The 12,075-nt window shown below is 39.0% G+C and overlaps 1 protein-coding gene and 1 long non-coding RNA gene across 2 annotated transcripts in view; one reads left to right on the top strand and one right to left on the bottom strand.

Moving 5' to 3' along the window:
• Window positions 1-5,532, top strand: part of LOC139582999 (uncharacterized) — a 33,036-nt gene extending 27,504 nt beyond the window's left edge. The window contains exons 2-3 of the long non-coding RNA XR_011676465.1: window positions 4,180-4,272; window positions 4,402-5,532. This is a non-coding gene — a long non-coding RNA (uncharacterized lncRNA). The remainder of the gene's footprint in view (window positions 1-4,179; window positions 4,273-4,401) is intronic.
• A 4,602-nt stretch (window positions 5,533-10,134) lies between these two features.
• LOC139582998 (fatty acid-binding protein, brain-like) lies at window positions 10,135-11,783 on the bottom strand. Its single transcript, XM_071413571.1, has 4 exons — window positions 11,607-11,783; window positions 11,300-11,472; window positions 10,915-11,016; window positions 10,135-10,426 (listed from the first exon to the last, which is right to left on the bottom strand). Exons 1-4 carry the CDS (start codon window positions 11,677-11,679, stop codon window positions 10,376-10,378), a joined length of 399 nt encoding a protein of 132 aa, XP_071269672.1. The 5' UTR covers window positions 11,680-11,783; the 3' UTR covers window positions 10,135-10,375.
• Window positions 11,784-12,075: the final 292 nt, after the last annotated feature.

The raw sequence follows: 12,075 nt of genomic DNA, 5'->3' as shown, positions 1-12,075 counted from the left end.
TTGGGGCATGGATCCTACAAGACGTGGAGTTCAAACATTGCTTAATTGGTATCAAGGGACCTAACTTGTGCCAGAAACATTCCCCACACCATTACACCACCGCCACCAGCTTGTACCGTTGACACCAGGCAGGATGGGGACATGCGACTCCTGCTGCTTAAGCCAAATACACAAAATTCAAAATCACACTATCAGTGTCATACCATGTACAATACATGGATAGATCTAGGCAATGGGGACAGTCTAATTTTGTTATGATGTTTTACAATATTGCGGACAGGCAGAGATGTAGAGAATGAAGTTGGGTTAGTCCTAAGTCATTATCTTCAACATTGTTACCTTCCATTACAGAACTTTGCTTGTGTGTGGATTGAGGCCTATACATTCAAATCACTGGTTTCTCCATTGTGTTGACATTTCCTTATTTATATTGTCGATGGTGTTTCTGTGGACCAATGGAAAGTCTACAAAACTATAAGCAAACCAGCCTTTGTATTGAATACATGAAATTGTGATGACACTGATTAATGAATTCGATTAGATTTTTTTAAATCCCCTTATTTTACCAGCTAAATTGACTGAGAACACATTCTCATCGACAGCAACAACCTGGGGAATAGTTACAGGGGATGAATGAGCCAATTGTAAGCTGGGGATGATTAGGTGACCGTGATGGTATGAGGGCCAGATTGGGAATTTAGCCAGTACACCTGGGTTAACAACCCTACTCTTACAATAAGTGCCATGGGATCATTAGTGACCACAGAGAATCAGGACACCCGTTTAAGTCCCATCTGAAAGACAGCACCCTACACAGGGCAATGTCCCCAATCACTGCACTGGGGCATTGGGAAATTATTATTTTTAGACCAGAGGAAAGGGTACCTCCTACTGGCCCTCCAAAACCCCTTCCAACAGCATCTGTTCTCCCACCCAGGGACTGACCAGGACAAAACCTACTGAGCTTCAGAAGCAAGCCCACAGTTGGATGCAGGGTGGTATGCTGCTGGAATATATATTCAATTGTTTGGTAAAATATGCTTAACATTTTTGTAATTACCCATAATTCTACACATTTGAATACTTGTACTTCCAATTTTGATCATCATGATTTAGAGACTGTAAATAAAATGTGTTGATCTACTGGGATTTTTTTTTAAATGTTCTGTTCTGTTTGCTTGGACTCACGAGATTAATAGCCTATGGTTGCCTTAATCTTTTGCAGGCAGTTATGTTCTTTTGTTAATGTATTCGCAATTTTGATGGTATAATATAATTTTGATAAATATAAACTCAGGAAAAAAAGAAAAGTCCTCACTGTCAACAGCGTTTATTAAAGGCAAACTTAACATGTGTAAATATTTGTACACTTTAAAAAATGACCCACGGGCTTAGTAAATACTGCAAAAGAAAATCAATGATTTTTACTTAAAATAATAGGTTTCTGGTTTTACTTACATTTTTGAAAATAGTACTTAATTTATATGTGTTGTAAAAGACTGGCATTTGCAAATAAAAATCCAAGGTAATATGCTGCTAAATTTGAACGAATATTTCTAAGTAACAACCATCAACTTAAAAATATGATATTCAAAATATCATTATTATGTTGGAGTGACTTGCTAGATCAAGTTCTGAACTTATATTGTGCTTGGAACAGCTCAATGGACCTCGTCTTGATCTTTCTCCTCTGGAAAGGCCATGCAGCAGGTAAGGACCAAATTATAACTTGGAATGTAGTTTGGATCTTTCTACACATATTTTCGATGAAATGTAGAAAATATTTGTGGAAAACTTTAACCTCTCTGGGATATGTGGGACGCTAGCGTCCCAACTGGCCAACATCCAGTGAAAATGTAGAGCGCCAAATTCAAATAAATTACTATAAGAATTTTACTTTCATGAAATCACACATGCAATAGCCCAAATTAAAGCTACACTTGTTGTGAATCCAGCCAACGTGTCAGATTTCAAAAAGGCTTTACAGCGAAAGCAAACGATGCTATTATCTGAGGACAGCACCTCAGCAAACAAACACAGACCATCATATTTCAACCCTCCAGGCGCGACACAAAACGCAGAAATAAAGATATAATTCATGCCTTACCTTTGACGAGCTTCTTCTGTTGGCACTCCAATATGTCCCATAAACATCACAAATGATCCTTTTGTTCGATTAATTCCGTCGATATATATCAAAAATGTCCATTTATTTGGCGCGTTTGATCCAGAAAAACACCGGTTCCAACTCGCGCAACATGACTACAAAAGTTACCTGTAAGCTTTGTCCAAACATTTCAAACTACTTCCTAATATAACTTTAGGTCTTTTTTTACGTAAATAATTGATAAAATTTAAGACGGGATATACTGTGTTCAATACCGGAGGAAAACAATGTGTAACGCGCCTCTAACAAAGATTACACTTCCTTCTAGCCTCGTTCTGAACAGTGCTACTTCTTCATTTCTCAAAGGAAAAACCTCAACCAATTTCTAAAGACTGTTGACATCCAGTGGAAGCGATAGGAACTGCAAGAAAGTCGATTAGAAATCTGGATTCCCAATGAAAACCCATTGAAAAGAGAGTGACCTCAAAAATAAAATTCTTAATGGCTTGTCCTCGGGGTTTCGCCTGCCAAATAAGTTCTGTTATACTCACAGACATGATTCAAACAGTTTTAGAAACTTCAGAGTGTTTTCTATCCAAATCTACTAATAATATGCATATCGTAGCTTCTGGGCCTGAGTAGCAGGCAGTTTATTTTGGGCACGCTTTTCATCCAAAATTCCGAATGCTGCCCCCTATCCTAGAGAAGTTTTAACAAATATTCTTAAAGTACGAAAAGCTTTTAGCTGGCTATATTGCCAGAGTACGTTATATATTTGCAAGTTGATAAGCTAGCTAGTTAACGGCCGTGATGTCTGTATAGTTAGCTAGTGGTGGGCATGCTACTAGCTAGTAAGTTAGCAGTGCATTTACTCACCTCGGCGCTGTTTCTAACCTTTGTCATTTTTGTGTACGTTTTATATTGACCGAAATCGCTATGTAACATATTAGCTACCTAGCTTACCAAAAAGTGCATCGTCATCAAACATTACAGTAGAACTGAACACATGGTTCCCCTGCAATGTAATATTTGCCTGCCAGGCAAGCTAGCCAGGCAGAAACAGGAACGAACAATACGTAGCTAGCTAACTACATCTGGCTATCTAGCTACACCTGTCCTTGCGGAAACCTTGTTGTTCATATATTCACAACATGTTCAAGGCAGCACTGCAAACGTTGACCTTGTGCAGTAGTTATCTAGCTAAATGAAATAACTGGGCTGGTTAGTAAGATAGATAACAAGCAGCTCTTCCAAGTCAGCTAGGATTGCGATGTTTCTGCTAGCTATCTAAAGCTGAAGTCATTCAAGTTTTATTTTCCTGACATTGTCATAGATTTTAATACAACTCCTCTTCTTTAGGTATAGGTATTCAGACGTTCCTGGATACTGGATGTAATATTCATATGTGTAAACATACTGAATTATAATTGGATGCATTTTACCGCCATATCATACTGTGCTATGATTGGTTAAACCACCCAAATGGTTAGGTCATGGTCAGTTTGATCCTGGTTGGCGATACGTGAACATGCCAGTTATAGCTAGCTAATAAAGAGCTACGTTAAGAAATATCCTGTATTGAAATATCTGAAATATCCTGCATTTTATTATTTTGTACAAAGTGTGCAAAACAAGACACTGAACAGACCATATTTTCCAGAATGCATTGACATGGTATGTAAATATATTCAAATGTCTTTGTGTTGTCATTGTAGCTCACATTAGGGCTTGTAAGGCCCTATGATTTCCGCAATGCCGAAATGTAAACAGAATACACGGTACCCCTCGGGCAGGATACACAGGATATTTTTATTACAGTAACCCAACATTAGTGTGAATAATATGTATTAGATATATACTGTATTTTTGAAATCACCCAAATGGATTGAACACATTAGGCAACAAAATGTTAACACGGAATACCGGAAAATAAAACGGCATTTGGGGGAAAAAAGGACAAAGATTTCATATGGCCTTATTAGTGTTTTACACAATGCGTTGTCACCCAGGCAGGTATTGACAATGTGTGTCTTCCTTTGCCGGTATTAAATGCATATCACATCATATTACAGTGCGACACGATCCAGGAAAGGAGAGACAGTGTGATCCATGGCCTGATCATATACCTTGGCGAGAGGGTTGAAGACCTTATCACAGAATACAAGGTAAAGGTTTTTATTTTTGTATCCGTATTTATCTCTAAATGATGTATTTTCCCTTCTTTCCCTCTCTCCTCTCAAATTGCACAGTTAATCTAGTAGCCTAGTCTGTTATTTCTTTTTTTTTTCACTCAGGATGCCGACAACACCATGATCCAAGAGGACATCGTTCAGCAGGTGATGAAGGTGTTCACTGTGAAGGATCTACACCAGAATATAGAGCATGGGATCTGCATCGAAGGAGCAAAGGTCCTGGCTGGTATTCCCAGTGTTACATGGTCATGTATGTTGCTTATGGGCCTCATCTATGGCTTAAATCTGAGGTACCCAAAGAACTGAAATATACATTTGAGGTGTTCCAAAAAGTATTCTTGGAACTTGATGATCTCAGGGTCTCCCCACGGGTCCAAGCTCTAAAGATGAAGTTACTTGTTTTCAGAGATATCTAAAGATATCTATGAGAACTCTCAAAGGGCCACTCACAAACTGTGGTCTAAACCCTACTCAGTTAGCTGAAAAGCTAGTTGCTAGATAGTATAGGAGCTACAGTTTATATGATGCTCTTTGTCAGGTGAAGTCATAAGAGACATTGTCCATTCCTGTTTAAAAAACAGCTTTGTTTTAAAATTTACTCCATGTGCACTAGTGGATATCTGAGATTATTTGTCAGGTGCAAGCTATCTGGATGTAACTTTACCTAAGGAGGCAAGATGGAGTTATACCCAGAATGCTTGTACCTGTCAAAACAATATGTGCATATGGAGTCAGGTTAAAGGGAGAATTTGGCATATATTTTGTAACAAATGTGCAATGTATGTTTTGAATACCCATGTTTAGATTAATCTAAAACAGATTGAATGAGGTTGTATTTGAGCTAAGGTTCATATTGTGCTTTGTGTAAAGTCTGTGAGGACAAATTGTTAATTTACGTTTCTGTTAAAATATTGCTTTGTTGTTAAGTGGCACACAGACCACCAGAAAATCTTTGCCAAACTGTACACGATGTGCGGTCAAAATGCTAATCCCAAACTATCACCTAAACTTTATGCAGTTGTGAAGATCTATAATTATTTGTAGTCAGGTGCAAGCTATCTGGATGTAACTTTACCTAAGGAGCCAAGGTGTAGTTATACCAAGAATGCTTACAGATGACACAATATGAATGCCTAAGGAGTAAGGTTTAAAGGGCAATTTGAGATTGAAGTTTGAAGAAATTATAAAATGATAACATTTATTTTATTAAAAATAAAGGCGTGGAAGTTTGAAGTTGAACACTTTTGTTTCTTTTTGCATATTCCCTTGTATAGAAATAATACTTTTTAGTAAATTATCCCAAGTATATTGAGGTAACTATTTGCATCAGCTTTTTAAGTATAGTTGTGAATACATTTGAAGTCAAAGTTTACATACACCATAGCCAAATACATTTAACTCAGTTTTTCACAATTCCTGACATTTAATCCTAGTAAAAATCCCCTGTCTTATGCCAGTTAGGATCACCACTTTATTTTAAGAATGTGAAATGTCAGAATAATAGTAGAGAATGATTTATTTCAGCTTTTATTTCTTTCATCACATTCCCAGTGGGTCAGAAGTTTACATACACTCAATTAGTATTTGGTAGCATTGCCTTTAAATTGTTTAACTTGTGTCAAACATTTTGGGTAGCCTTCCACAAGCTTCCCACAATAAGTTGGGTGAATTTTGGCCCATTCCTCCTGACAGAGCTGGTGTAACTGAGTCAGGTTTGTAGGCCTCCTTGCTCGCACACACTTTTTCAGTTCTGCCCACAAATTTTCAATAGGATTGAGGTCAGGGCTTTGTGATGGCCACTCCCAATACCTTGCCATTGTTGTCCTTAATCCATTTTGCCACAACTTTGGACGTATGCTTGGGGTCATTGTCCATTTGGAAGACCCATTTGCGACCAAGCTTTAACTTCCTGACTGATGTCTTGAGATATTGCTTCAATATATCCACAATTTTTCTTCATGAAGCCATCTGTTTTGTGAAGTGCACCAGTCCTTCCTGCAGCAAAGCACCCCCACAACGTGATGCTGCCACCCCCGTGCTTCACGTTTGGGATGGTGCTCTTCGGCTTGCAAGCCTCCCCCTTTTTCCTCCAAACATGACAATGGTCATTATGGCCAAACAGTTATATTTTTGTTTCATCAGACCAGAGGACATTTCTCCAAAAAGTACTATATTTTTCCCCATGTGCAGTTGCAAACCATAGTATGGCTTTTTAACGGCGGTTTTGGAGCAGTGGCTTCTTCCTTGCTGAGCGGCCTTTCAGGTTGTGTCAATATAGGACTCGTTTTACTGTGGATATTGATACTTTTGTACCCGTTTCCTCCAGCATCTTCACAAGGTCCTTTGCTGTTGTTCTGGGATTGGTTTTCACTTTTAGCACCAAAGTACGTTCATCTCTAGGAGACAGAACGCATCTCCTTCCTGAGCGGTATGATGGCTGTGTGGTCCCATGGTGTTTATACTTGCTTACTATTGTTGGTACAGATGAACGTGGTACCTTCAGGCATTTGGAAATTGCTCCCAAGGATGAACCAGACTTGCGGAGGTCTACAATTTCTTTCCTGAGGTCTTGGCTGATTTCTTTTGATTTTCCCATGATGTCAAGCAAAGAGGCACTGAGTTTGAAGGTAGGCCTTGAAATACATACAAAAATACAGGTACACCTCCAATTGACTCAAATGATGTCAATTAACCTATCAGAAGCTTCTAAAGCCATGACATCATTTTCTGAAATTTTCCAAGCTGTTTAAAGGCACAGTCAACTTAGTGTATGTAAACTTCTGACCCACTGGAATTGTGATACAGTGAATTATAAGTGAAATAATCTGTCTAAACAATTGTTGGACAAATTACTTGTGTCATGCACAAAGTAGATGTCCTAACCGACTTGCCAAAACTACAGTTTGTTAACAAGACATTTGTGGAGTGGTTGAAAAACAAGTTTTAATGACTCCAACCTTAGTGTATGTAAACTTCCGACTTCAACTGTATATATTTGAGTAGTAGGAACCCAATTAAAATACATTTTACTAACCTGAGTACCATAAGTAACTCAGCAAAAAACATTTGTAGATAAAACAGAATATAAATTACTATACTGAGTAAATTCAGCAAAATAAACGTACAATATTAGCTCTGTAACGGATTGCATTAAGTATATCAAACTTATAACATTAGTTCTGGGACTTGAAGGATTTAAGCAGGTCAAACAAACAAAAATATGTTCTGAACCTGATAAAATTAAGTTGAATGAAAGTAATGTTTGAGATCCAGTTAGTTGTTTGCCCTTCACATATTTGAGTTTGTAATACACTAAAAGCGAAGAATATTATACTTAAAACATCCTCCTTGTTGGATTTACTTAAAAAGCTGATGCAAATAGTTACCTACATTTTTTTAAGTAAAAGTGGCACAATATGTTTTACAGTGTATGAACATAAGATTCAACAACTGAGACATAAACTGAACAATTTCCACAGACATGTGACTAACAGAAATGGAATAATGTGTCCCTGAACAAAGGGGGGTTCAAAAGTAACAGTCACTATGTGGTATGACCACCAGTTGCATTATGTACTGCAGGGCATCTTCTCCTCATGGACTGCACCAGATTTGCCAGTTCTTGCTGTGAGATGTTACCCCACTCTACCACCGAGGCACCTGCAAGTTCCCGGACATTTCTGGGGGGGAATGGCCCTAGCCCTCACCCTCCGATCCAACAGGTCCCAGACATGCTCAATGGGATTGAGATCCAGGCTCTTTGCTGGCCATGGCAGAACACTGACATTCCTGTCTTGCAGGAAATCCCGCAGAGAACAAGCAGTATGGCTGGTGGCATTGTCATGCTGGAGGGTCATGTCAGGATGAGCTTGCAGGAAGGGTACCACATGAGGGAGCAGAATGTCTTCCCTGTAACGCACAGCGTTGAGATTGCCTGCAATGACAACAAGCTCAGTCTGATGATGTTGTGACACACCGCCCCAGACCATGACGGACCCTCCACCTCCAAATCGATCCCGCTCCAGAGTACAGGCCTCGGTGTAATGCTCATTCCTTCGACGATAAACATGAATCCGACCATCACCCCTGGTGAGACAAAACCGCGACTCGTCAGTGAAGAGCACTTTTTGCCAGTCCTGTCTGGTGCAGCGACGGTGGGTTTGTGCCCATAGTCTACGTTGTTGCCGGTGATGTCTGGTGAGCATCTGCCTTACAACAGGCCTACAAGCCCTCAGTCCAGCTTCTCTCAGCCTATTGCGGACAGTCTGAGCACTGATGGAGGGATTGTGCATTCCTGGTGCTTTCCTGGTGTAATTCTGGCAGTTGTTGTTGCCATCCTGTACCTGTCCCACAGCTGTGATGTTCAGATGTACCGATCCTGTGCAGGTGTTGTTACACGTGGTCTGCCACTGCGAGGACGATCAGCTGTCTGTCCTGTCTCCCTGTAGCGCTGTCTTAGGCGTCTCACAGTATGGACATTGCAATTTATTGCCCTGGCCACATCTGCAGTCCTCATGCTTTCTTGCAGAATGCCTCCTCTGCACATTCACGCAGATGAGCAGGGACCCTGGGCATCTTTCTTTTGGTGTTTTTCAGAGTCAGTAAAAAGTCCTCTTTAGTGTCCTAAGTTTTCATAACTGTGACCTTAATTGCATACCATCTGTAAGCTGTTAGTGTCTTAAAGACCATTCCACAGGTGCATGTTCATTAATTGTTTATGGTTCATTGAACAAGCATGGGAAACCGTGTTCAATCCTTTACAATGAAGATCTGTGAAGTTATTTGGATTTTTAAGAATTATCTTTGAAAGACAGGGTCCTGAAAAAGAGACGTTTCTTTTTTTGAGTTTATTTATGTTTTGAGAAGGCAACCACATTTTGAAAACGCATTTACTGTTTTTCAAAAGGTCACAGAGTTGTGAGCATCGACAATATTGTAAAAAATAAAAAGGCTGTACATGATTGAGAAAAACTGTACAAACATAGAATAGAATATAAAGGCAAATATCAGCATGCGCTTTCATTTTACATGCAAAAATGGTTGACAGCTCAACAATCAGCCTGACAAAATAATTAATTGGTGCAATCAACGCATATAAACAATCTACCTATGCTTGGCAGGTAAATGCTATTTACAGGTGCAAGAGGCGCCGCGTAAATCAGCAGCCCGTTGAACAGCAGCCCAACCAGAAGGAAGACGACGCCCATACTCTCACATTAAGCTCATAAAATGTGAGCGAAAATGCGTCGTAGAAGTTTTCTCAGCAGATACAAACAGGAAGTATGGCGGTCATGTGACTGCTTTATCCGCTCCCTGGTTGTGAAAACAGTGCGGTCACGGTAGCACTTTAGATAGCTTACATTTCAGAGAGAGTCGAGAGAGAGCTGAGGTCGCTCGGCGCAGATCTACTAAAATTATATTTGACTTTGGCGCAGGCATACACACGCCAAAGCACTTTTTGCAACATTGTTTCAACATGGACTTCCAAGGGATGTGAGCTTGATTTCTGCTGAGACATTGTATCGAATAGTCATAAAATGAATACATTGTGGCAGACACTTACGACATAGGATCTTACCTACGAGAACAACATCCTGCAATGCAGGACGTTTAAAACTTGTAGTGTATTTGAGGTTTCCACTTTGAAATGTCAGACTTAATTTTTTCTTACAAAAATTTGATCAAACGCTATAAAAAATGTCTATGAATTATAATCGACATATTAATTCACATTTCCTGTTGCTGCAGAACTATTTTACCGCTGTAGCAAACCGGCTACAAATAAGATCCTACATATTAAAGCTACGCACTGTAAATAATAGAGTAAAAAATATATACTTTTTGAGTTAATTTTTTTATTTCAGCATGTTTCACACATGTTTACAAAGTATGATCTATCATGAAAGAAATGTATATAAAAATGTCTTTAAAAAAAAGATTTCCAGCCCATGTCATAAAACATTTGGAAGGATGAAGTGCAACGGTCAGCATACAGTAAAAAAAAAAAAATGATGATAACATTGGCTGTCTTCCAGTAAAATGGACTCAAATGATTTAAATAGTGATGTCTCCCAGCTCATGCCTTCTCATAGGTACGCACTGCCACAATGTCTTCAAATGTGAGAGTCTGTGGATCAAATGAAATAACAAATAAATCACTGTGAAATGAGCAAATCAAACATGAAAGAGTGTAAATAAACATCATTATTAAAAGTAAGATATTGCTTGTTTTATGGTGATAAAAATAAGACTCCATTTTCTATTAGCTAAATACATCCCACCAGGTCACACCAGAAATGATCATTTAATATGATAATTGTATAATATGATAAATGCATAACATGGACAACTAGAGGTAAGCCTGCAAACTTGCATTAAAAAAATAGATATATAACTGCAGTCATCATGCTGAACTGATGAGGACAATGAACATTTTCTTTACTAATTTTCACGTCTCCACATTGACAACTAGACTACTGTACTTCAGAATAAAGGCTTTCAGCATAGAAATACCCTCTCCACCAGTACTAGTGGGCTTGCTTCCTCGCCGCCTTGTTTCATCATCCATATTATCCAGGAATTCACATTTCATAATTAACTCAGTAAGGCTCTTACCATGACCAATTTTCCATCCTTGATATCTCTCACAAACTTGGTCTCCTTGCCGTCCCACTTCTGAACGTGCGCAAGCTTATTGCCTTCCAAGCTCACAGTGGACTACAAACAGACGGGCAAAATAGGTCAGAATATTGCTCTCACCAACTAGTTACATATAATTACAATGTTATTGTAACTTCTATCAAGCAAGAGATATAATCATACAACATCCAAAACATAATCCAGACCATATTACTGTTACAAATTTGGACTGGGCTCTGTAACAGGCTTCTCAAACCCAGTGAAAAATATGAGCTGTTCCAACTGCCAAAGCCTATAGCTAAGTAGTGTCTAGTGCATATATCCCCAATTTGGACCATAAATCCCACATTGTAGCACTTACTTTACAGTTTCTGTCATCGGCAGTGGCTTCGTCAAACTCCTCCCCCAGGTTGAAGGATATTTCAGTGTTCTTGAAAGTACTCTGGGTTTTTACGACCACTTTGTCCCCCTCTTTTGAGATGATAACCGTTGGTTTGGTCACATTTCCGACCTGCCTTGTTGCAAAACCAACACCTGCGAAATTAAGGAAAATTTGAAATAAGAGGTGTGATCATGCGAACTACCATACATCATGTAATTTATGAAATATAAGTCATAAATAAACTGTATTATTATTAGGTTATACTTTTAAAGTTATAAAAACTCACCAAGTGCTTTCATGTACTCATCGAAGTTTTCACTGTCGACCAGTTTCCAGGTGGCACAGAAGGCATCAACCATGGTGAAGAGTTAGAGGACCGTGCAATAAGAGAACTGAGGTAAAGTTAATACTGACGGTGCCGTGAGTCTGTGAGCGTTTTCCCGTACTCCTACGTTATTTGTTTGGGGCTTATTAATATGCATCCTATAAGGGGCGGAGAATTACTTCCCATTGGCTCAGGAGATACACTCTACCTTCTGATTGGCGTTGAGCGCTTCTAAAGCTATATTTCGATTTTTACTTTACATAGATTTGACCCAGCGTACCCATTGCAAATTACAAATACTATTTATCAACTGCTCGTGCATCGATTGCAGTTGCAGATCCGTCTTGTGACTTACTAGAGGAAAGTTCTGCACAACACTAACTGCTCTCCTTGCTCTGCAAGACAGACTGTAAAAGGAATATGTCATATC

The sequence above is a fragment of the Salvelinus alpinus genome, chromosome 8 (genome assembly GCF_045679555.1).
Source record: "Salvelinus alpinus chromosome 8, SLU_Salpinus.1, whole genome shotgun sequence".
Lineage (NCBI taxonomy): Eukaryota > Metazoa > Chordata > Actinopteri > Salmoniformes > Salmonidae > Salvelinus > Salvelinus alpinus.
This window is presented reverse-complemented; position numbering and strand designations above follow the sequence as displayed.

Coding starts and splice junctions, on each gene's coding strand:
- LOC139582998 (XM_071413571.1), bottom strand. CDS start 11,679: ATGGTTGATGCCTTCTGTGCCACCTGGAAACTGGTCGACAGTGAAAAC. Junction 11,473..11,606: donor TGAGTACATGAAAGCACTTG/GTGAGTTTTTAT, acceptor TTAATTTCGCAG/GTGTTGGTTTTGCAACAAGG. Junction 11,017..11,299: donor CCGATGACAGAAACTGTAAA/GTAAGTGCTACA, acceptor GTCTGTTTGTAG/TCCACTGTGAGCTTGGAAGG.